Source organism: Rattus rattus, chromosome 4 (assembly GCF_011064425.1).
Source record: "Rattus rattus isolate New Zealand chromosome 4, Rrattus_CSIRO_v1, whole genome shotgun sequence".
Classification (NCBI taxonomy): domain Eukaryota; kingdom Metazoa; phylum Chordata; class Mammalia; order Rodentia; family Muridae; genus Rattus; species Rattus rattus.
In genome coordinates, this window is record NC_046157.1 from 18,772,991 (window position 1) to 18,799,166 (window position 26,176).

A 26,176-nucleotide genomic window follows, 5' to 3' on the forward strand; every position below is an offset into this window, starting at 1 on the left:
TGTTAGCTAACAACGTTCTATTATTCTTTGATTCAGTTTGTGTATGTGGAATACTCCCAGTGCAAAGGAGGTTTCAAACTCACTAAACTCTGTTTCGGTGGCACTTTAGATAAGCTGGCTGGCATTGAGGGAGGGGTACAGGGCTAACTGCGTACTCCTGTCTGGCCTGGAACTTACTTTGTATATCAGGCTGGCCTGGACCTTACAGACATCCTCCCATCTTTGTCTACTGACTGCTGGGTTTAAAAGTAAGGGCTGCTGCACCCAGCCTGTACCTCCCCACCCTAGCATTAGAGATCATGCATGCTAGGCAGGCGTTCTGCTACTAAGTCATATGCCTATTTCAGAAGAACACGTCTTCTTACCTACCCTTTGCTCCTGCAGTGAGTTACGAAAAGAAATAGCTTTTTAAGAAAAAAAAAAGCTTCTCAGTAAATGTGTGTGTGTATACGTGTGTGTGTGTGTGTGTGTGTGTGTGTGTGTGTGTATTGGCGGGTGGCGGTAACAAAGGCCTTTAATCACAGCACTTAGAAGGCAGAACAAGGTGGATCTCCAAGTTTGAGGCCAGCCTGGTCTATGGAATGAGTTCCAGCATAACCAGGGCTACACAGAAAAACCATTTCTTGCAACATAATTATTTCTCTTTATGTGTATGTATCTATATGAGTGGCTTCCATTTGGGTGCAGGTGTGTTGAAGGTCATAAGAAAACATCAGATTCAGTGCAGTTGGAGTTACAGGTGGTTGTGAGCCAAGCAGTGTGGGGCCAGGGAAAGAACTTGGATCTTTTTTTTTTTTTTTTTTTTTTTTTGGTTTTTTTTCGGAGCTGGGGACCGAACCCAGGGCCTTGTGCTTCCTAGGCAAGCGCTCTACCACTGAGCTAAATCCCCAACCCAAGAACTTGGATCTTAAGCACTGAGTCATCTCTCCAGTCCTCAGAAGCGCCCTTTTCTTACAGAACAAAAAGAGAATAGGACATTAAGTGATGTCTATAAGGTTAGACTACTTGGCTAAAGCATTCACGCCTTCTCTCAGCCCACCTGCCACCATCTCTCAGGTGTGCTCTCCTTCATTCCTGACATTCCTGAACGATGCACGTAAGTAGGGTGAAAGTCTAGTCCTAGTTTAATAGTCACATGACGTCACAGTAAGTAGACAAAAGAAATTCAAACATTCCTTGAGCAATAGTGATGCATGCCTTTTAGTCCCAGCACTTTGGAGGCAGAGGCAGGCAGATCTCTGAGTTCAAGGCCAGCCAGGTCTACAGGGTGAGTTCCAGGCCAGCCAGGGCTCCACAGAGAAGCCCTGTCTTTATAAATACAAAACAAAGCAACAACAAGAAAAAGAAATCCAGATTTGTATTCCTCAAGGAAACAGCTGGTAAGTTGAACTCGTCTACTTCACTTCAACAGGTACTGATTTTCTGTTACCTTTATGTCCAAATGTGCCACCCTGCAGTTGTGAAGGTACTGCAGAGCTTCCATGATGTCTCGAATGTAGAAAGCTACCTTTTCTTCCATCAGCTCATCGTGATTCATAAGGTAGTCCAAGAGTCGGCCGTCATCCATCCTGAAAGCAGAGGGGGGCGGGGGGTGGGGGATAGAGAAATGACCCATGTATATAGCTTTAAAAGCTCTAAGAGGTCTCATTAATAAAGTTTAGTATTGCACCACACACGTACTCTAGAGCCCAAAGAAAGTGCCACATTCAGAACTAGAATGAATCACGTTACAAACGGGTTACGCTGCAGGAGAAATCCTTATAGCCCCTGGCTTTAAGAGGTTAGGTTGAAGGAAATAAAAAAAAGTCTGGTGCCAATAGTGAGCCTCATGTATGTTAAGGGTGTTTTCACTTTTAACGATTTTAGATGGGAGAAATGTGAAGGAAGAAAGGTTTGTCCTCAGCACATTTGATCTCTTCCTAACTCCTCCGCCTTTCTGACAGCTGGCCAGTTTTAAAGACTGATTGAAAATGGGGTAAGTGGAGCCAGCCATATGCAGATTTGGGTCCTGTTCTCCCTCTTGCCGGCTGGTCGGCTGGTCACTGTGGATAATCACTTAAACTCTCTGTGTTTGGGCTTCCCTGAAAAGGTAACATCTTTTAAGGTGGGGATAGCAACATCAACAACAGCCACATCAATGACCAAATAAGACCTACTTCTTTGTCAGGCTTGTGCGAGAGTCAGACGAGGCAATGAGGATTTAAGGCATGGTCTGTACTTGTGCTTGTGGCGGTTTAAATGAGAATGGCTCCCTTAGGCTTATATGTTTGAATACTTGGTCCCCAGTTGCTGGAACTGTTTGGGAAGGATTGGGAGGTGTGGCCTTGTTGGCGAGGGTGTGGCACTGGAGGCAGGCTGTGAAGGTTTCAAAAGCCCATACCATATCGAGTTAGTTCCCTGCTTTGTGCTTGCGGGTCAAGATGTAAGCTCTCAACTACAGCTCTAGAACCATGCATACCTGCCTGCTGCCATGCTCCCCACCATGATGGCCATGGACTCACCCTCTGAGACTGTAAGCCCTTAATAAACTCTCTCTTCTATATGCTGCCTTGGCCATGGTGTCTCATCACAGAAAGAAAGAAGTAACACACGGTGCTGAATAAATAGTGGCTATTTCTAGGCCACTTTTTTTTTATTTGTTCCTTGTTGTGGGACCCTTCTCTTTTATTGATGGGTGAATGATGGAGCCCCTGGAAGCCTCCCTATCTCCCTCTGATCTTCTAGGGATGAGGCAAGAGAGGCTGGAGCACAGAGACGTGGTACTATCTCATCACATGGAACAAATAGGGGTACATTTACAACACGGCTCCAAGCAGCGTCCAGCCATTCACCCTCCTTAGAGCTATTCTTCAGCCTGCATCCATCTGAGACCATCTCCATCTCCATTTCCTGGTAGAGGAGGGTTCCACCAGTTATCCCTACTGACGGCTACTGGCAGAGCAAGACTGAGCACACAGTTCTACACAAGTCTTGCTTTCCACACACCTTCCCTGAAGATCACATCCAACAGAGCACAGTTCTATGTTCTCACAAGCTTGTCTAAGGTGTCGTCTCTAGTATTTCCCATGTCATTTTTAAAGCATTGTTTATGTCCTGGTCTTTGTCTCTTTAACTATTGGACTTACAGCCCCTAAGGATGTGAGCTGTCTTTCTGTGCCTAGTCCTACTGCAAACTGATATGCCAAGGCAAATTGTTATATCCATGGATGTCTCCCTACTCTAAGGAGAGAGGGAGGGAGTGTCAAGCCCAGCATGACCTTGGTGGGGACTGAGTGACATGGTTCCTGCCCCTGGGACAGGGCATCTGTGCTTAACAAAGGCAGGCAGATCACTGAGTTCTTTTGCAATGATAAGAAAAAAAATGTATGCTTGCTTTCTCCTAAGAACCAAAGGTCTGGGGGTCAAGGGGATGCTGACTCATAGGATAACCAAAAGGTAACGGAAAGTAAATAACTGAATTGATATATAAATTAACTCATGTGAGCCTCCAGGACTGTCAGGCTGCTGTTGGTGTAAGGCTTGTTTAATAATGTACTAGCGGTAGAGACTCCTTCCTTCGAGGAAAGTCCTCCCAGTTAGCATTAATCACTTCATGATAATTAGAAACAGCTCAAGTCGAGAGTGTGGCTATGTCTCAGCAAAATGGTAAATGCTGGGACCTTTAGGACAGCCCTTAAGGCTATGGGAAAGAGCTCTAGATACATGAGTTCGAAAATGTATAATTAAAAGATAAAATAAAAAAATTAAAAAAGAAAATACATAATCTCTCAGTTATGTAAAAATATAAGGATCAATATGAATTACGAGGGGCTTCACAATCTACAGGAGCACAGGCTGCTGCATGAATGGGCCACCATGTCAGAAAGACACAAAGGCAGGCAGATTCCTGAGTTCAAGGTCAGCCTGGAGTTCGGGCCATGGTGTGGTAGAAATGGTGATTTCAGGACAGGGCCCCACCCAGCTAGCTCAGCAGCTGTGCTTAACAAAGGCAGGCAGATCGCTGAGTTCTTTTGCAACGTTAAGAAAAAAAAAATGTATGCTTGCTTTCTCCTAAGAACCAAAGGTCTGGGGGTCAAGGGGATGCTGACTCATAGAATAACCAAAAGGTAACCGAAAGTAAATAACTGAATTGATAAATAAATTAAATAAGTGGGCTTTTGGTCTGTATGAGATGAGCTAAGCAGAACGTGATAGCAGTTCCTTAGAATTTTCTCTAGCGAGAGCTGAGCTCTCTGAAACCTCTGGAGAGGAAGAAAAAGCTCTTCAAGAATTGTTTTCTAACGTTTCTCACAGGATTTCTGACTTGGTCAGAAGTCAATAACTTTTCACAGCAGCTTTTCTGACTTTAGTTGGAAAACCCATGAGCTATCCAGAGAGCTGTTAGAATTTTTACTAGCAGAGAGCGCTGTCTTAACCAGAAAGTTCTTTAGAAAGGAAAAAAAATGCTATCTAAAGCAGAGTTGAACACACACACACACACACACACACACACACACACACACACACACACACACACACACACACACACACACACACAGAGCAATCTGGAAAGTTATCTCAACAGAGCCTAGGCCACCAGTTTGGACCCACAATCTGACTTCCGTAGGCGTGGTTCTGATGTTAAGATCCTGTCTACCAATTGGTTCTTGATCTGTCAGTCAAAGAAGCCACGAGCCAATTGCTGGGCAGAAGGTATAGGCAGGACTTCCGGTCCCTGAAGGCAAGCAGGGAGATTGCAAGGAAGGAGAGAGGGAGTTTAAAGAGATGAGGACCAAGCGGCCATGTGAGGTCTCTGGAGGAGTGGTGGGCTGTGGCCGCTCCTACAGGCAGCTGGTCAGAGATTTTAGCAGGGACTAGATTCAACTGACCAACTAAAGTTAGGGCAGGTGGGAGGAGCGGAACTAAGAATATTGATAAAGGGGCTGGGGAGATGGCTCAGCGGTGAAGAGCACTGACTGTTCTTCCAGAGGTCCTAAGTTCAATTCCCAGCAACCACATGGTGGCTCACAACCATCTGTAATGTGATCAGATGTCCTCTTCTGGTGTGTCTGAAGACAACTATAGTGTACTTATGTATAAAATAAATGAATAAATCTTTAAAAAAATATTGATAAAGGCACACTTTTCTAGGCAGGTGACAGTAGTGTCCAGCAATTGTGCCAAGAAGGAAAGTTGAAAATGAACAACCGTGTGTGTGTATCTTTTACCCTTGGATTCAAGGGAAGCTGGGAGGAGGATAGGGTGGGATATTGAAAAGCTACATGCAACAGACTTTGAGTTGTTTGTTTTTACAACTCCCAGACACACCTCTCAGAACTCCCCTCCCAAGCTGAAGTTGGTCCTCGGCTGGTGGGGGGATGTGGGGAGGTGTGATGGTTTGTTATGTTCAGGGAGTGGCACTATTAGAAGGTGTGGCCCTGTTGATGTAGGTGTGGCCCTGTTGGAGTAGGTGTGTCACTGTGGTTGTGGGCTTTAAGACCCTCATCCTGGCTGCCTGGAAGTGAGTATTTTGCCAGCATCCTCCAGATGAAGATGTAGAACTCTCAGCTCCTCCTGCACCATGCCTGCCTGGATGCTGCCATGCTCCCACCTTGATGATAATGGACTGAACCTCTGAACCTGTAAGCCAGCCCCAATTAAATGTTGTCCTTTGTAAGGCTTGCCTTGGTCATGATGTCTGTTCATATCAGTAAAACCCTAACTAAAACAGGAGGTGAGGTGAGAGGGAAGGACTGGGAAGAGAAGAGGGAAAAGTTCTGATTGGGATGTAAAGTAAATAAACAAACTAATTAATGGTGGAAAAAAAGCTGTCTCTTTCATATCTAGATAATCTGCCATTCCAGAAATGTCTTGGATGGAAAATTCTAGGTAGTAGATTGGGGGTGCTATGGCTATAGATTGATAAACTCCTCTCATTCCAACTCCACTGCTGTCACTCAATCAGTCACCACCAGGAAAGTCTTCTTAAGTGGGCCAAGCCTGAGAGTACATAGTAGGAAGGGAAAGGAAATCAGGGTAAGAAATACAGATTACAGCTAGGGAAGAGAAATAAGTTCTGGTGATCTAGTTTATAGTATGGTGACCAGAGTTAACGATATGAACTGTTAATATATTTCAAATAGCTCAAGAAGAGGAGTTTTGTTTGTTCCAGAATGTTTTCGTTACAAAGAAACAACCCATGCTAATATCCCAGTTTGATGATCACACAATGAAACACTGTATACACACAACGAAACACTGTACAGCATAAATATAAAACATGAAATAAAGCTTAGAAAACCCAGGAAAAGTGGAGTGAGAGGACATGGTTTTAAGAGCCACTGTCTGGACCCAATAAAAGGCTGGGTTCTCCACCAATGCTTTCATTAAGCTTGCTTTAAAGACCTTCTCCATTCTTGATTTCCCTAGTCTGTAGGATGAGAACCACACTAATATAAAGCTGGAGGTGAAAGAAAACCTGGTCCACCGCACACTTTACAAGGCATAAAGCACAGAACAAAATGTGACTCCTGTTCACTATGGCCAATGGAGAACCCAGGCAGATGAGGACCCCACTAGAGATACCTCTGTACTCACAGTTCCAAAATCAGGATGTAGGATGTGGGGGACTCGTAGGTGTCGTGGAGGGTGACATACTGGGGATGCTGCAGGTGCTGGAGTAGGGCGGCCTCGTGCGCAGCCTGTTCCTTCTTCTTCATTTTCTTGCTCACAAATTTCACAGCAACGTCTTTGCGGGTAGCTTTGTGAATGCATTTCTTCACAATAGAGAAACGGCCTCTGAGAGACAAAGGGGGAAAGGGTTTCCAAGGTGTGTCAGTCAGCAGGGCATCGTTTACCAGAATATATATGTTTGTGTGTGTGTGTGTGTGTGTGTGTGTGTGTGTGTGTAAGAGAGAGGGGGAGGGGAGAGGGAGAGAGAGAGAGAGAGAGAGAGAGAGAGAGAGAGAGAGAGAGAGAGAGAGAGAGAGAGAGAGAGAGAGAGAGAGAGAGAGAGAGAGAGAGAGAGAGAGCACATGCCCAGGTGTAGCGCTAAGACAGTAACATCTTACAGGTTGAGTGTCCCTAATCCAAACTCCAAAATCCAAAATGCTCTAAAATCTGACACTCTTTGTGTGCAGACATGAAATTACTGTGGAAAGTTCCACACCTGACTTCACGTGGCGAGTGACAAAGTACGGGTACACTAGCCACACCATATGAAGCCACCTTCAGGCAAAGGAGTGCATGAAATATAGGTGACTGTTTTTAGACTTGGGCCCCAGACTCAAGACATCTCTTTGTGTACATGTATATATTCCTGAAAATCCTTAGTCTAGAAACACTTCTGGCCCCAAGCATTTTGAAGAAGAGAGATCGAGCAGTGTTAGAAATCTTTCTGGGGCTGGAGTGGTGGTGGCTCAGAGGTTAAGGGTTCCGGCTGCTTTTCCAGAGGACAGGGATTAAAGTCTCAGCATCCACAAGGCTGCTCACCACCTTCTGTAACTCCAGTTCCAAGGCATCTGATGCCCTCTTCTGGACCCTTCAGTCACCAGACACACATGCCGCGCATATACATATGTGCAGATACTTAACTGTGCTCATAAAATAAAAACAAGTAAATTTGAAGAAAAAAAAAGAAATATTTCCTCCTGGGATTGGTGGCATAAAGGTGCCTGCTATCTGAAGGTATAAGCCTGAAACTCACATAAAAGCATGAGAGTATTGACTCCACAAACTTGTCCTCTGACCTCTACACAGGGGCTGTCCACACATGGGCTGTCCACACATGCGCTGTTCACCCATGGGCTGTCCTCACATATGCTGTCCACACATACACTGTCCACACATGGGCTGTGCACACATGGGCTGTCCACACATGGGCAGTCCACCCATGGGCTGTCCACACATGGGCTGTCCACCCATATGCTGTCCACACATGGGCTGTCCACCCATATGCTGTCCACACATGGACTGTCCCACCCATGGGCTGTCCACCCATATGCTGCCCACACATGGACTGTCCCACCCATGGGCTGTCCACACATGGGCTGTCCACACATGGGCTGTCCACACATGGGCGTGTCCACTGACATGTGTGCACATTCCCCACATAATACACATACACACATATGAATGCATAACAAAAGGAAAAGAAACCTTTCCTTCTGTACTTTAATTATGATATTATTATTATTTAAAAACCCATCTCTACTTTCTCAGCATCCTAGGCTCTCTCAGCCCCCAAAGGTAAACTAATAGAATTTTTTAGCCAAGATATTTCTGTGCCATTTGGAGTATCGAGTGTGGGTTTGTTTTCTTTTCTAAGCAGAATGTACTTCTACACACAACGATGGACTGGAGAGAGGGCTTAGTGATCGAGAAGCCCTTGTTGCTGCAGAAGACTGGGATTCAGTTCCCAGCATCCCTTTTTAAAAACCTTACGTGTATGGCTATTTTGCCTACACACATGTCTGTGTACCATGTGTGTGCAATGCTCCCAGAGTCCCTTGGGACTAGAGTTCAGATGGTTGTGAGCCACCATGTAGGTGCTAGGATTGAATCCAGGTCCTGTGGAAGAGCAGCCAGTGTTCTTACCTGCTGGTCCCAAATACAAAAACATTTTTTCAAAATCTCGCCCTGCTTTACACACAGAGCAAATTTGGGCAAGTTCTTTGATCACGGTGCAATGAATTAGAAGTGAGTAACAAAATATAACTTAATAGATTAAAGCACTTATATTACTTATAACTATAATTGGTTCAAGAAATAAGCCATAGATGAAAAATACACAGAAACAATGATTATAAAAATATCATATATCAAATTTGAGACATGTAGCTAAAATTACACTTTTAAGAAATTTTTGGGGTTGGGGATTTGGCTCAGTGGTAGAGCACTTGCCCAGCAAGCGCAAGGCCCTGGGTTCGGTCCCCAGCTCCGAAAAAACAAAAACAAAAACAAAAAAAAAAAAGAAATTTTTGAGGCCTAAAAATCTTACATTAGGCCTGGTATCACATGCCTTTCATCCCAGTACTGGGAAGGCAGAAGCAGGCAGATGTCTGAGTTCAAGGCCAGTCTGATCTACAAAGTGAGTTCCAGGACATTCAGGACCCCTGTCTCAAACAAAACAAAATAAAACAAAAATGCTAAGAGTCGACAAGGTGAGCTTCCAACTCCACTAAGCAAAAAGAATGGTAGAAAATTCCCAGGAATGCACTAACTGTTTTCCAACAAAAAGAGACAAGATAGAAAGAAACACCAACAAACCAAGCCGGCCATTCCCCTGTTGTGAGATGGCTGGTATCCTTACCTGCCAATCTCGTTCAGTTCGGTGTAAGCAGAATCAAAATTTTCCTTCCAAGAAATGGTGGCACCATCAGCAGCTGCATCTTTGGGAGAGGGAGAATCCACAGGGGACATTACAAAGATACTTCAGCATAATAACCTAAGGGAAATTCTTACGACTAAATATGGAGGCCACCCAGAGGGGAAAGACTGTTATTCTCTGGACTGTTTTTTTTTTTTTTTTTTTTTTTTTTCGGAGCTGGGGACCGAACCCAGGGCCTTGCGCTTCCTAGGCAAGTGCTCTACCGCTGAGCTAAATCCCCAACCCCTGGACTGTTATTTTTTAAATGTCCGAGGGGAGTAGATATGGCAGAGTCGGACAGTCAATTTCCTCAAACAGAGGGAGATCATGGGACAGGATCAGAAAAGTAGCTTCACAAAAAGTCAGAGAAAACAGAAAGGCGGAAAGAGGAACTCTGGAGGGACTAGAAAACTCAGAGAAAACAGGGAGTATGGGATGCAGAGGATGCGTGAGCTGAAGGTCTTGGAGGAAAAGGAGGAAGCAGTGTGGGAAGAGCGTTCTAGAGACTTCTCTGACATCACTGTCCTTGTCTTTTTGCAAGCTTTTCCTGTTTGTCACTGGTTCTCAACCCTCCTGATGCTGCGACCCTTTAATGCAGTTCCTCATGCTGTGGTACCCCCAACCATAACATTGTTTCATAGCTACTTCATAGCTGTTACTTTGCTACTGTTACGAATTGCAATGCAAATATCTGATATGCAGGATATCTGATACCGGAGTCGAGACCCACAGGTTGAGAATCGCTGCTCCATATGAACTGATCGAACCTCACTCACGACTGGTTCTCTCGGGTGATTTGGTGATTGTTAATTCTTGTCACACACACAAGTATACACACCCGTATGTATTTGTGGTGTATGTTGGGGATCAGGTCTCAGAAGTAACAGAACGAAAATGGAGGCCATCTCTGGCCACATTGAGTTAGTGGCTTGGAAAGAGAGGAACCACATAGAGCAAGTCAGTTCTCTGACTCTACCCTGGTCAGTCATATCAGCTCTCTAGTGACATGCCCACAATGAATTCTGAGTACATGCAGACCCAGGGCTAGGGTTTTCCAGAGTCATAAGACTGTGAGAACAAGTCAAGTTCATAAGCTGATCCTGACCTGGGATAGCGGCGTGTTTCCTGACTCAGCCTGGGCAGTGCATAGCCCAAGGCACTCTGAGGACTCCAGACTTCCTTTGACCCACAGAGACACTAAGTCTGCTGCTTTTTAAGAATGGTGAAACTCCCACCCTTTCCTGACCTGTCCTCTACATACACACGCCACTTCTGTGTGCTGCCCACCAATGGGATATTTTGTCAGACCAGCAAGTTTCCTCTTTTAAAATGTCTCTGGGACCAAAATGTGCAGACAAGGTGGGTCAGCAAACAAAATGGGCAAAGTGAGAACCACACTGGTAAAATATTCACATCTAGTTAGTTGCATGCATGTCTTAGTCAACTTCTATTTTATCTAAATCCATGTTGAAAAGCACATTCTGGAAGGGTAAGGCAAACATCAAGGTTTCATCTGGTAGTGACCTCCTTTTCTTTTGGTGTTTTAAGTTGTTGAGCCCAGGATTCCCTGACACAGTGGGAAACACTTGTCTGCCAGAGGCACCCAGGGGAAAACAGGCTTTGAACTTCACAAGAGGTCTCAGAGGAGGGCCAGAGCCAGAAACCACACCGTGACAAAGGTCTCCTGCTTGTCCTTTGAGGTTCTCCTGAGGAATCCCAAAAGGCCCATGGTCAGTAAGAGTGGTAAATCTAATGTTGACTTTGAGATACCTCCTGGAGACACTCCATCTGGTCTCTCAAAGGTGGCTGCCACAGGGCCCCAAGACACGTCCCCATGGGGGTCAGAGACGCCAGTGATTTTGTTACAGTGGCCCACTGCCTTGCTTCTGCTGTCTGTCTGTCCTCCATCTGCCGGGACTTACCGTACTCTGGAAGGTGCACAAACTCCGAGGGCTCACTGGGAAGGCTGATTCCCCAGGGGTTGCTGGCGCTGACCCTGAACTGATAAGGGCACCCTGGACTAAGATCTTCAATGACTAGGTAAGTGTCCAAGGTCGAAGCTACCGACTGCTGCCAGACCTGCGAACCTAGAGAGACAGAGTCAGAGACATTGTTTCAAAGCAATGATAGCAATTCAAACAAAGATAGGGAAATAAACATGGTGGTCACTGTCAGGCTCTGAAAGTCTGCAGGCCACTTGTGGGGGATTTTGGCCCAGTTTTCCTAAGCAACAGATTAAACGACAACTGGTGCAGGAAGTTGACCTTGGGCTCTAGCTATTCTCTCTCTCTTTCTCTTCTTTTAAAGATTTATTTATTTTATTTATATAAGTACACTGTAGCTGTCTTCAGACACACCAGAAGAGGGCATCAGTTCTCATTACAGATGGTTGTGAGCCACCATGTGGTTGCTGGGAATTGAACTCAGGACCTCTGGAAGAACAGTCAGTGCTCTTAACCACTGAGCCATCTCTCCAGCCCTCTAGTCATTCTCAAAAGTGCAAGGTGAAGAGTTAGCAACGGTTAATTATACATGGGAATTCGTGGCAGTGTGATTAGACCGGAAGAAAACACAAGTCAGGAACAAAATGAGAGGAAACGTGCCTTTGGAAATTGAAACAGAAATGAACAGAAATTGGGGGCATATTACATGTGGAGACACTCCAGGGCATGGCATAATTTTCCCCCTTTTACTTCAGCTAAAGTTCACAGAAACCCAATGGTGACGGGAGCACTAATGTTGTTTGACAAATGAAGAAGTAGGGGCCTCAGAAACACTAATCAATGTGCCTACGAGAACTTAGTTTCTGAGATGAGTTGTGAGCTTAACCCAGAAATAGTGAAACAGGTTTCCTGGCTCAGCAGCCACACATGGGCTGGCCCTGCATAGCCTGTGGCAGACACCTTTAGAAAAAGGCTGAAATAGTTTTATAACTGCACTCTTCCTGCTTAAGAAAAAAAGAATTAAAATGACCCTAGTAATAGAAAGAAGTAAAACAAACGGTCTGGAGGGAGGGGATGTGGGTGGGGGACAACAGGTGCTTTCAGTCCATTGGGTCATTCGAGATGTGGTTCAGAGCTGTGTCATGACAACTACCTGGAAGCCCCTTTAAAAACATTATTATTATGACTAATCTCACTATGTAGCTGGCTGTAGCTGACCTATGTAGACCAAGCTGGCTTCGAAATCAAGGAGATCCTCCTGTCAATGCCTCCTGAGTCTAGGATTACAGGTGTGCACCACCACATTTGGCTTAAACTTTCCTTCTTTCCCCACAATTAAAAGTATTTGTGTGTCCCCGTTATAGATTATATCTGGAGGAGGAGGAGGAGTAGAGCTCCGATTATCCTACTGTGGTTTCTGGTCTGGGAAGAAAATCAGATTAGCTAACTACAGAACTGAGTCTAGTGGGAGCCTGCCCCATATTCACAGCCTCGTGTGTCTTTACTCTTTAGGCTTTAGCTTCCCCATTTATAACATAGGCTCTCTTGACCCTATCTGTGAGATTGAGCAGGGTAAGCAGGACAAAGCAATGAAGACACACTGCCACCTAGTGGCCGGGCCAGGACGGTACCAGAGAGGTTTCCATTTGGGAAACCTGACCCCAGGCTTCTGGGCTAAACTCCCAGAGTGCCCTAGCCAGGCTGATCTCAGCGAATGGGAGGATATTTGAAGTCTAAGGTACGCGACTCTGAAGACCTCCCGAGAGGAAGCAGATCCAGAAGAGCGGAGCAACACACCTTCCTCGCGGTACTCCACTGTGTACCCCGAAATAGTGCAGTTTCCGGTGCTGGCTGGGGGCAGCCAGCGGAGGATGACGGAGGTGCAGCTCCTCTCCTGTGCGATTGGGCGATTGGGGGCTGCGGGTACACCTGTGAAGACAGACAGCAAGGCGGTGCGGCTTCTCAGAGCTGGGAGTTGCATGCCCTAGTAGCAGGATCCAGGGGAAACATACCAAATATGTCAACTCTGGCCCATAGCCTTGTCCAAGAAGCGCACCTTTCTCTAGGCCCAAGGGAGGCCTAGGAGATGGGACGCGCTGTCTGACAAGCTCCCTCAATTAAACACCGAACGTAGGAAAAGCTGGTCAGGCACCATGCTGGAGGTTAGGGAAGGAGCTCTTAGCAGGGTTGGGTTTCTTCCCATTGGTCTGGGTTCTGTTTTAGGTCCGAAAGGTCCCTGAGTCTCGGGGTGTCCTCGTCACATTCACTTAAAATGACCAATGTAGAGTCTTTGAGGCCAGAATAGGAAAGGCAGGATAGGGGCAACCAGGGCAGTGGGGAAGGAGGAATTTGGAGTTCTTATTTAATAGGAACAGATAATAAAGGAGTTATGTGGATGGATGGGTGCGTCCTCAAAGCCATTAAACTCTCCACTTAAAAGTGGTTAAGATGCTAAGTTTTATTATTGTGTTTTGCTACAGTTAAGAAATGCTCTGAGAGAGAGAGAGAGAGAGAGAGAGAGAGAGAGAGAGAGAGAGAGAGAGAGAGATCGCAGCATACCTTGCACCTTAATCGTAGCAGATGTAGATGCAGTTCCGTGGTCATTTGTTGCTATGCAGGTATAAATCCCGCTGTCCTGGGGCATCAGGTTGCAGATCTTGAGGGTGCTTTCCCCAGAATCACTAGGACATTAAACGGATCACCCTCAGACTCCCGGGGGGAGACAGTTGAGGGATGGGTAAAATGCCAGAGGCTTGATTCATGGCGTGCAGAGCTGAGAGTGCCTGACTTCTCCAACTCAGCCTACTGCTACCATCTGGGTGAGCACCTCACGTCCATTTCCTTTTGTGGGGAGTTTAATTATTTGTTTGTTTGTTTATTTATCTGCATTCCAATCACTGCTCCCCCTGCTGGTTCCCCCTCACACAGTCCTACCCCCACACCCCCTCCCCTCCTCATCTGAGAGGGTGGGGGCTCCCTCTGGGTATCCCCCGACCCTGACACATCAAGCCTCTGCAGGACTAGGTGCATCCTCTCGCACTGAGGCCAGACAAGGCAGCCTAGTGAGGGGAACGTATTATACCCGCAGCAGATTTAGGGGTACTCCCCATTCTAGTTGTTGGGGGACCCACATGAAGATGGAGCCACACATCTGCTACATATGTGCAGGGGGAAGGGTAGGTCTAGCTCTCTCTGTGGTTGGTGGTTCAGTCTCTGAGAGCCCCAAGGGTCCCGGTTAGTTGATTCTGTTGGTCTTCCTGTGAGTTTCTATCCCCTTCGGGACCCTCAATGTGGGGAGTTATTTTTGTTCTTGGCTATGCTCACTGCCCAAATTTGTGTAAATAAGGGACAGAATAGGGATGCAATGAGATATGAATTAGAAATAAAATCCTATAACCTACCAGTCAGCAGTGTAATTACGAGGACATCACACAACGAGTCCTTGTGGTGAAATGACCTCAGTCTCAAAGTCAGTGACAAATGGTAAAACAGAGTTGATGAGGAATATGATTCAGTATTTCAAGCCTTACCTAAGGGACCCTTAAACTCATTGGGTGGGTGTCTGCAGAGGTGACTTGGTGGGTAAAGGGCTTGTTGTACAAGCAAGAGAGTCTGAATGAGTAACAAGGTGGGTGTGGCTTGTGCCTGTGACCCCAGAACTGGGTGGGTCGGGGAGCAGGCAGATCCAGAGGCTAGAGTCTAGTCAGTCTAGTCTAGTTTAGCTGAAACACTAGACTCCAGACTTCATGAGAGATGCTGTCTCAAAAAACAGGAGGAGAGCAGCAGACGAAGACACTTGAAGTGGACCTCTGACCTCCATACCCTGTCATATGTACACACACCGCCCCCCACACACCATACACATACACACATACACACACACACACCACACATACTCACACACACATATACACACATATATATACACCACAAACATATACACACACATATACACACACACACATGCATCATATACACACATCACACACACATGCACACACACACCACACACATATACACAGACATACATACACACACGCACACACACATATACACACACCATAGACACATACATACACCATATACACACATACCACGTACGTACACATACCATATGCACGTATATACCATACATACACACCATACACACACACCACACACACACACTCACACACACACTCACACACACACTCACACACTCCTACTTACAAACACAGACATATAAATACTTACATATAAAACAGACACACAATCACAAACACAGACTCACAGATACCCACACACAGAGGCACAAAAACAATCACATAGACTCACAGACACACACATAGACACACAGACAATCTCAAACACAGACTCACTGACACAAACACACCCAGACACCCCCCCCACACACACACATTCACAAACACAACTTAAGCCAATCAAACCGTGCTCGATCCTGGGCACTTCTCTAAGTGGCTGGTGAGCCACTAGAACTTGGTTCTGTTTGTTTGCTGTGAGCCGCCAGGCACAGCGATGCCCAGAATTCATGGCGGGACAAGTTAGCAGGATGGTCAGGAGGCAGTCAACCAAGCAGCCTTTAATGCAGATGCACCTTGTAGCTTGACACCCCATCGCACAGTTTGGAAGATGAACCCCCACCCCCCTCATAACATAGCTCTTAGGTAAGGAATGAATCACATCGCCATCTTCATCTCCAAGCATCCTGATGGGCATCAAGCATTCCAGGTGCTCAGTGAGCATTCGGTCCTGACAGATCTCCCTGTGGATCCTTGGACAGATCATCTAACAGTGTGGCTCTAAGGCAGGGCCATGGGAACATTTTATATTTATAGTTCAGGCTTGGCTTGCTATTTAAAGGATACTGCTTTATCTGTTGTCTGTAGGTCCTGAACAGAGTGTTTCTAGATGGTTCAGTAAGCCTCATGTCTGTCTGTCTGGTGCTGGGCAGCACACTCGATGTACGCTGGCACAGTTCTGAGCTAGGTTGAGGGACCAGCTGCAGAGTGGGCAGTGCTTGAGACTGGAATACGGGGTGCTCTGGTGTGGAGGCAAACCCACCCAGGCTTTTAACGCGGTCTCTCTCCTAAGCAAGGCAAGCCTGGAATAGACGCCAGGACAGATCTTTTGGGGTGACTAGTAATCCAGAGAGAATTTCGCCCCAGTCCAGCCTCTGGGTGCTATGGGCCCAGACACTGGGTGACCCACTTACCAGGAGGAGATGGTGTATGTGGCTGAACTGTTGTCGGTGTCTAGGATGTTCTGATCTGGACCCTTCCAGGTGATGGTAGGCTTTGGCCGCCCACAGGCTTTGCACTGTAGCAGTACCGTGTCTCCAAGCAAGCAGGTCACATCTACCAAGGGCACAAGGAATTCCGGAGCCACTGCAATTAAATTGATACACACTCATATTGCTACTGGAAATTGATACACACTCATATTGCTACTGGAAATTGATACACACTCATATTGCTACTTGAAACAAACTTATAACAGCCATTTAAGACACTGTAGTATTCTCACCCTCAGAGACGGAGCATCAGGGTTCAAATGACCCGCGGCCTAACACTGATCAGTGTGCAATGTCTGATCTATGAGAAACTCGCTATGTAGATCAGGCTGGCCTCAAACCCAGGAAGGTCTGCCTGCCTCTCGGTGCTGGGATTAAAGGTGTGCGCCACCACGCCCACCTTTGTGGCCCTCTGTTTAACAGCAACATTAGAAAGGAAAGCAAAAGAGGGAAAGGCTCCACGATGGCATAATGTAGAGGTGGCATTTGGGAACATTTCACAATACCGTCTTTGAGCTTTATACAAAGATATTAATTTATTTATTTATCACAGTAGAACCCCTTACATGCTGTACTCTTTGCATTTACCGGTTTATCGTAATGATCTCCCCTTATCCATAAATACAGAAGCATTATCACTGCTGCTTACAGCCCCCGCCTTAAAGCTAGATATAAGGTAATTTATTAGCCAGTCCCCACATTCTCGATTTTATCCCCTTAAAAAAACTCACCTTCCTGGATGAAATTTGGATTCAAGATCTGAAAAAAAACACACACACAAAAGAACAGAAAATTGCTTGAACCTTTACAACTCGGAGAAAATGAGAGACTTAACTGGGTCAAAAACAAGGACCGTTTGGGGCAATGGCGTCAGGAGCCCACCCTTTCTTTTCCCGTGCTATTATGGATGACTACAGTCACAGATACCCTCTTTGACACCAAAGGGCATAGGATTACTTCCTGTCTAAGATGGCCGCTGGGCAGGCTTACTGCTTGATGATGGTTGTGGCCACCTTTCTCCCTTCCTCTCTGTTGCTCTTTTTCCATGTACAGATCCATACCCTTCCTACTCAGCATGTCCTCTAGTAGTTCAATAGCAACAATTTCCCCCCAACAAATTACAGGCAGGAACAAAAGCCATGAGAGCTATCAAACTGGGTTGCCGCAATGGAACGACCCAGTGGTTCCCTTTCAAAGGTCCCCTTCCTCCTGTATTTGGCCCTAAGCAGAGCTTTTCTGGCTAAAGAAAAAGAGCAGCAGATTCCAGATGTCTATCTGACTCCAGTCCCAACTCTGTGGCCCTGACCTCCACAGGGGATGGACAAACACCTGATCTTTGTGCCACTCGAGGGAGCAAAGGAAGATTTAAGCCCACCAAATGATTCTTGAATCCCATGGTTGGCGTGAGGAGAAAACAGCAGTACACTCAAATGTGCCCTGCCCTAGAACACCTGGCCACTCTAGCCAGCCCGGAAAGTTATCCCCTCTCAAGTGGCTGCTCACTTTGCTCTGTTCCCAACCTTTTGTATTACCTCTTCCCAGGCAAAGAGAAGCCCAGTTCATAAAATCTGGCGTGTGAGAAAGTTTAGGCTTTAGTGAATTGAGAGCCAGGTGTCACCTTCTGTCTGACGTGGTTGCGTGCTCGCCGCTTGGCGTTGATGGGTATTAATTTCCCTTCACTATCAAATGGGGGTGGGGGTGGGGGTGGGGAAGACCTAGTGTGGTTGGCTGTCCCAGACATAATAAGTACGGTTATATATGCCAAGTGTTCAGCGTGGTGTGTGCTTAATTACTTAATTAAGTACTTAATTAATTACTTACTTAAGTACTTAATTCCTATTCAGATAAAAATGCGTAATGGCCTCCCTTCTGCTAAGCTGTCTGCTGAGGTGCCTAACCTCTACTTCTTTATCATGCAAGGTTCTTGCCTTCCAACTAGGGTGGGAAACTCACCTTATACAAAGAAAAGCTCTGGTAGAGCATTTTACATGGTCTGTCCCCGCCTCCTGTGAACACAGGTTCTGTGTGTTCCCACAGAGAGGAGTGTGCAGGAACCCTCTGGAAGATGCTATTTCCTCCCTGGGGTTCCCCTTTGCACACAAACTACCCTTTTACACTTAGGTTTTCCCCAAAACTCTTGGCACCCTTGAGGTGCTAATTCTGGAACAGTGTGGGGACTCTGGCTTATGCAGTATTAGTCTGAAAATGCCAACCCCGAGATCCTTCGAACCAATGGTTCCTGCTCCTTGACAGAGGCAGCTTATAACCAGAAAGTGCAGCCAATGTCTGGACCTCATGACGAAAGCTCCTGTCCGGGTTGGGGTGAAGTAGTGCGCGGGTGTTTGGAGTAGGGGAGAGTGTACTAAGGACCCAGCCCATAGCTCTGCAGGTTAGGCAAGTGCACTGCAGTGGCCTACAACCCTTCATAAATGTCCTTACTTAAAATTTTGATATAAGGCCTTTACCAAATTACTAGAGCAGGCTTTGAACTAGTGCTTCCCCTGCCTCAGCCTTCTGCATAGTTGGGGTTCCAGGCATGTGTCATTATGTCTGGCTGGCATTTACACACACACACACACACACACACACACACACACACACACATACACACACACACAGAGAGAGAGAGAGAGAGAGAGAAAGAGAGAGAGAACAGACATACTCTAAATGTATTCATTCTTTGAGAATTGTATACATGCACACAGTGTGTTTTGATCATACCACCCCACTCCCTGTCCAGCTCCTTCCAGAACTCCCTGCCATATCCTCCCACCCCCTTCATGTCCTCCCTTCTCATAGCCCACGGACTTCAATCAGTGCTGTCCACGGGCAGGTGTTATGCAGGGAGGGCAGCCATCTGCCTGCTGGAGCACAGGCAGCCTACCAGGGGCCACTCTCCTGAGGAACAGTGACCTTCCTATCCCAGAATCCTTCAGTTGTTAGCCATCAGCTAGGGCTGGATTCTGAGACCCTCCCCTATCTGTGCCGGCTTCTTGACTGGCTTGGCCCAGGGAACCATTGCTGTGGAGAAGTCATACAAGGGATGGCTCTGTATACCCAGAAGACACTTTATCATGGCTGTCCTTCTCAACCTTTGGCTTGTATAACCTTGCTGTTCCTCTTCTGCAGTGTTCCCTCTGGGGAGGGGCTGTGGTACAGACCTCTCATTTAGGGTTGAATGCTTCACAGTCAAATAAGCTACACTAGTCTGTTGGTCCTGGGAGTTAGGGGGGCAGGTCCGTTTTTTAAAAAGCCCCACTTGGAAGAATTACTGAGGATCTCTGGTAAACGATTGGGTCTGCGCTAAGCAACCTGTTAGCTTCCTGCCCCTGAGGCTTTTGTGGATATGTGACACATGGAAGGACGTGATAAAAAAAAAAAAAAAGCTACTGAGTCTCTTTCACACACTAAGAGAACTCTCTGTGTGAAAATATCCTGGCCCGTGTTAGAGGGAAGAAGGGTATTGAGGTGATCATTAACTGCTGCAGTAGCACCATGGTACCAGCAGGGGGCGCGCAAAAGGGGTTGTACACTGATCAATTAGCCTGGCTTAGGTAAGGTAGGGTCTGGGTCAGTTATTCAGCACAGAAAAGAGGCTGAGAATATTTCCAGATATTGATAGTGGTTACTCAGTGCTGGGCTTACAGGAGGCTTTCCTTCCCACTCAAGAAACACTGGATGATGTGTGCGTGGCTTTGTGGACACAGAAATACAAACCCACCGGCTCTACCTCTCTGTATTTATAAAACAATATATAAGGTTTAGGTGACTTTTCCTTCTCTTCTTCCTCCTCCTCCCCCTCCTCCTTTTTTTTGGGGGGGGGGAGGTGGGTTGTTTTGCTTTTTGTTTTTGTTTTTGTTTTTGTCCCTCCCGAGAGGCAGAGTTTCCTTGTGTAGCCGTCTGTCCTGGAATTTGCTCCATAGACCAGGTTGGCCTCGAACTTACAGAGATCTGTCTGTCTCCAGAGGGCTGGGATTAAAGACATGCCATGATCCCGCTCTCCTTTTTCTTCTTACCCAGACTTTCCAAATTGTCTGCAGTCAACCTATTTCACTGTCACGGTATTTTGTAAAGAAAGGTGCAGTCTGACCAATTAGACCCCTCGCTCTTCAGGGCGGGCACTGCTGCTGTTCACCTCTGTGCCTCAGGACCTTCCCCCTGGGATCTCCACACAGTGGGCATTCGATCCACGTTGGTGAATGAGGGCCCGCTCTTTTACCTCACTTCATTTCTCCCAGGAATGTTACGTTCATAAAGAGGATCTCAAAACAGGACCAAAAGGCATGTAAAATAATCAGTCCCGGGTAAATGTCTAATATCTGATATTAGAGCCTGTTGGCAAACGGAGCACAAACTTTGGAAAATGATTCTAAAACTACACTGTGCATAGCCTTCGAGAGCGGTAGCTCTTAGCAGAGTGAGGTGGAAGTGTGTAATTGCTGGGAGAACACAGGAACGGGGCGGCCCTGGCGCTACAATTCTTAAACAACGTGGGACTCGATTCCATTTTAGGATTGTAACACCGACATGGTTTTGTGGACACAGACCTCTGTAATCTGGGGATTGTAGTGCCAACATGGAAGGGTGGTTTGAGGTTGGCAAAGATTTACTGAGCAGACCCTGGCTAGGTAGTTGTACCAGGAGGGAACAAGGTAGGCAGGAGAATTGCCATCCACAGGCTTCTGCACAGTGGGGAGATGGGATTCAATGACATTTGCACTGGAAGTTTGCCATGGTATGGACCCTCCCTCAACAGATAACAGAGCTTTAGACTCTGCAACATCCCATTCCCCTCCCCCATCAGGACTTCAGTGGAGAAAGAATCCGAGGATGCCAAGCAGTCTCTGTTCAGTGCCCTGGACTTCCCACCATGATGGAGACTCCCCAGAGAGGAGGCTATGGAGCCCCGACCAGGAGTCTCACAGGGAAGACAATGGTGCAGTGGAAAGTTAATGGATTTCATATACACGTGAGGTGCCAGGCACTGAACTCAGGGCACGTGTGTGCTAGGTAACCACTGCAGTGCTGAGCTACGTCCTCGGGTCTTAGCGAAAATTAAAGCGAGGCTTCAAAAGCCTAGGAGAGCATACCCCAGACGGCTGCAGAGAGAATTTGCCCGACTCCTCTTCCTCATCGTGAAACCATAGCCGAACCGTGTATGCTATTGAACACATATGGTGCTTATGAAATGAACATTCCTACTTAGGGTGTAGCTTTAGTGGGGATGCTGGGAAAGGCTCAACTATAGGTTCTTCAACTGGAAAGACCCAGGGAAGCCAGCCATCTTTGTTTCTTTGCCTTTTGGCTGATCCAGGGAGGAGAGCATGATCATGGTAATACCAACACAGATCCGAGCAGCTTTATCTAATTGGTATAGACTACTCACGAACACCTTCCTTAGATCCTCCAAAGCCCCGGAAAGCACAGAGGGAGGATTGCTAGTCCCCATCTCCTGAATGAGCTGGTGGAGTGACGCGTAAGATCCCACAGTGACAGTGGACTGGCTGGCTATGGGAGTCTCTGCCTTGGCTCAGCACCTGTCCGTCACAGTGTGGAGTGCACTGGGAGATGTCCGGGAAAAGTACTGCACTTTGTCATGAATGCCGAAGGCCCACCTGCTCTGCTGGGCTGCCTCTGTCAATCCAGTCCTCCATCCACTTTCCAGCAGGAACTTAGACCCCAGTGAGGTTCCACACCAACGCTTTTGCTAGCTGTGCCCGTGGATCACATCTACAGGAGACCCCTTTCCTCTATTTGAAGCAAATCTAAGTATGGGCAGGAGATGGCCGTGACACTGGCTCTCCTCCTGTGGTCTACTTAGGAATGTTTTTGTCTATGGCTCTGTATGGCTCCCAGGCCCACGAGGACAAGGGCCACGTTGTCTACTTATTGCCTCCAATTTGGCATGTGGTGATCTGTATCTGAAATCGCTGACAGCTTTAGTGGTAGGAGTCTAATGTGGAGGAGGTAAAGATAAGAATTCAACTTCCTAAGAAAGTGGGGTGATGGGCTGGAGAGATGGCTCAGCGGTTAAGAGCGTTGACTGCTCTTCTGGAGGTCCTGAGTTCAAATCCCAGCAACCACATGGTGGCTCACAACCATCTGTAATGAAATCTGATGCCCTCTTCTGGTGTGTCTGAAGACAGCTACAGTGTACTTATATATAATAAATAAATAAATCTTAAAAAAAAAAAGGAAAGTGGGGTGATTTCACTTTTTATACATTGGATCTGTGGCTTCCTTGGGAACTCCATTGGTCAGTCCGAGTCTGTGATTCAGCTAATGGTGATCTTCTTCCTCTAGGCATTCAGAGGATGGCACCCTGGGCGGGGCCTCTGATCACGAGCTGCCACGAGCTGCATAACATCTTATCTGCATTGCATTTGCTCACTGGTCCTGTGCACCCTCAGCAGATGGTCACCCTCCTGTGTTTTAAGTACAGTCAGAGTCATCAGCCATGGTGTTCAACACAGAATCTGTGGCAGAACAGGTCAAAAGTTGTTGAATCAGATTAACTCAGGTCCCTCTATTACTGGACTAGAATTTGTGTCACCTGGTGTCCATTGTGGGTATGTGTAGGGACTGGAGGCACTAATCCCAAGTCTCAGATATTTCTTGAAATTGAATGTCTGAGCATGGTGATGGATGGGATGCCATGGAGAACTAAAATGTCAGCTAGAAGTGGTTGTGGAGGAAACATGGTGTTAGTCACATAAAATGCATATAGTCTCACTCTGAGAGTGGCAAGAGGGAGGGAGGAAGGGAGAGGAGAGGAGAGGAGAGGAGAGGAGAGAGAGAGAGAGAGAGAGAGAGAGAGAGAGAGAGAGAGAGACAGAGACAGAGAGACAGAGAGACAGAGAGACAGAGAGACAGACTAGGTAAAGTCAGTTGGGGTTAGGGAGTGGGGAGAGGCAGGGACGGACTGCTGGGGAGTCTGGTTTTATTTGAACAGCAGAGGGCAGCAGGTAGCAGGGTTTCCTGAAGCCATAAAGAATCCTCACTGCAATTTAGTTCCTTCCTTCTGGATTTCTCTTCAAAATAGGACAGCAGCGAGTTCAGGGAAAATGTCACAGGTAAAATCATCCAGTGTTGAATAACAAACTAAGTTTGAAGAGAGCTGGAGTATCCCGCCCAGTTAATGCCTAAGAGTCTGACGCCAAGAAAGAAGGTGAAGAAGGTGAAATTCTGTCTGGAAACCAGCTGTCAGCTGAAGATGATCTGACCTTGTTTTTTTCTGAGTCCCTCGTCACCCAATCACAAAACACAGTTCCAAACTGCACAGGAAGGATGCTAATGGGATAAAGATGGGGGACACAAACTCACACCGTCTCAGAGCTCCAAATCTGCAGGGAAGGAGAGGGATGCTAGATAGCATTTAGTTAGAAAACGGACAGACGGTTAAAGGTATTTCCCCGGTTGAGAACATAGCACAGCGGTAGAACACTTGCCTAGCATGCGTGAGGTCCTGGGTTCTATCCCCAGCATAAAATAAAACTCCCTAAAACCTTTCTTCTGCGTGTGATCCTGGGGCTGGGGGTGATTTCTGATTTGAAGGTTTACCTATTCCTTATTTCAATCTGACTAGATCAGTTTACCATCTATTTATTTATTTATCTATCTATTTTTAGATAAAGTTTCTCTGTGTAGCCCTGGCTGTCCTCCCAGAACTCACTCTTGTAGACCAGGCTAGCCTCAAACTTGCAGAGATCCACCTGCCTCTGCCTCCTGAGTATTGGAATTAAAGGCATTCACCTTGACCTAGCCTCGAATCATTTTTTAAAAAAATTCAAGTGTGTGTGTATGTGTGTGTGTGTGTGTGTATGTGTGTGTGTGTGTGTGTGTGTGTGTGTGTGTGTGTGTGTGTGTGTGTGTGTGTGTGTGTGTGTGTATGTGTGTGTGAGTGTGTGTGTGTGTGTGTTTTTGTGGTGTGTGTGTGTGTGTGTGTGTGTGTGTGTGTGTGTGTGTGTGTGTGTGTGTGTGTGTGTGTGATATGAATGGGAATGCAGGTGCCCAAGAAAGCCAGGGGCATTAGATCCCCTGGACTGGAGTTACAGAAAGTTGTGAGCTGCCTACGGCTGCCTATATAGCTTCAAACTTCAGTACCCAACTCTCCAGCTCCCTCCAAACCTTTTCTTAATGTTTTTTTTATTTTATTTTAATTTTATTTTTTTCCTCCAAACCTTTTTTATTTTCATGAATTATCTTTGTGGTTGGAGAACCTGGTCTGCCCATGTGCTATCGATTCCCTGACTTCCCTGAGGTTAGCTCTGTGAACCCTGAGGGATGTGCCGAGCTCTGCAGGTGAACTTCGATGGTGTTCGGAGGTCTGTGCACACAGGTGAGCGGGGGTGGTGGCTTCGTCTCTTTCAGTGCCGCACTCTTAGGGAAGCTCCTAGGTCAATGGCACTTGACCTTCCGACTAGGGTGAGGCGCCTCAGGACACACACACATGACTAAGAGCACAACATGGATGCCAGCCCAAGAAACCAACTCAGACATCTTCAACTGGTGTCCAACAGACTTACTCTCAGGGCTGCAATGGCTGAGCTCCTGAGTCACCGCCAAAGGGTGTGCCCAAAGGCCTGTGATCACCCCGGCCGTCAGGGGATTATAAAAGTTGTGGAAGGAGAAATTCTCCTCCTGCAAGCAGGTGTGCAACAAGGAAGGGCCTGAGACTTTGCATTCGGACTTCCTGCAGGATATAGGTCGAGCTGAGGTCTCGAGTGGAGCTGAGAACATCGCTCAATAGTAAGACCTGCTTTTTCATCGGCTGCGTGATCTTGACCTCTCTGCTTCTGGTTTTTTTTTTTTTTTTCTAGGAGGGATGATTGGGTTTTTTTTTGTTTGTTTGTTTGTTTTATTTTCCTTGTTCGTTTTGTTTTTGAGACAGGGTTTCTGGTGTAATAGCCCTGGCTGTCTCGAAACTCCATTTAGACCAGGCCTCAAACAGAGATCCATCTGCCTCTGCCCCCTAAGTGCTGGGACTAAAGATATGTGCCACCATTGCCTGGCTGAGAGGTGACTGTTAATGCTTATGGTCAACTCTTGTCGTGTCTATGAGGGCATTTCCAGAGATGATCAATTAGGATGGGGATACACCGCTCTGAATGCGGGTGGCCCCATCTCATAGCCTGAGTGAAGGCCATAGCCCTCCAGTGTGGACGCTCTCCATTCCTGTTTCTTGATCATCATGAGGGACCAGCCTCTTCTCTCTCACTCCTGCTACCTCATCTCCGTCCCAGAGCATCAGGGCTGAAGAGACAATGACGGAAACACAGAAGCCGTGAGGCAAAGCAATTCCTCCCTTTACAGTGGTTTCTCTTGGGGACTTGGTCAGTGACAAAACTGTCCTCCCTGATGGTCAGAGCACAGAATGCAGGGCTATCTTGTTTCAGCTAAGGTCCCTTGGGTAGGAGGCCATCCATCCGCCCTTATAGGGAATCAGAGCAAATCTGGGCAGGAAGACAGTGTCTGATTGCCAAAGGCATCAGATACGTTACAAAGCAAATGTTTTGCCAAAATGACAGGAATGTGGTGCTTCGCTTTCTTTTTCTCTAAAGAGTTCTTTTCATTAATTCTGTTATTAAAATACAAAAA

The 26,176-nt window shown here is 46.7% G+C and overlaps 1 protein-coding gene across 1 annotated transcript in view; it reads right to left on the reverse strand.

Annotated features, from left to right (window-relative positions):
- Kalrn (kalirin RhoGEF kinase) overlaps positions 1–26,176 on the reverse strand; it is a 537,823-nt gene that overhangs the window by 1,988 nt on the left and 509,659 nt on the right. Inside the window, 8 exon segments of the mRNA XM_032900150.1 lie at positions 1,430–1,568; positions 6,577–6,777; positions 9,290–9,368; positions 11,269–11,433; positions 13,087–13,218; positions 13,849–13,970; positions 16,502–16,673; positions 17,311–17,338. Of these exon segments, the coding sequence (XP_032756041.1) occupies positions 1,430–1,568; positions 6,577–6,777; positions 9,290–9,368; positions 11,269–11,433; positions 13,087–13,218; positions 13,849–13,970; positions 16,502–16,673; positions 17,311–17,338 (1,038 nt within the window).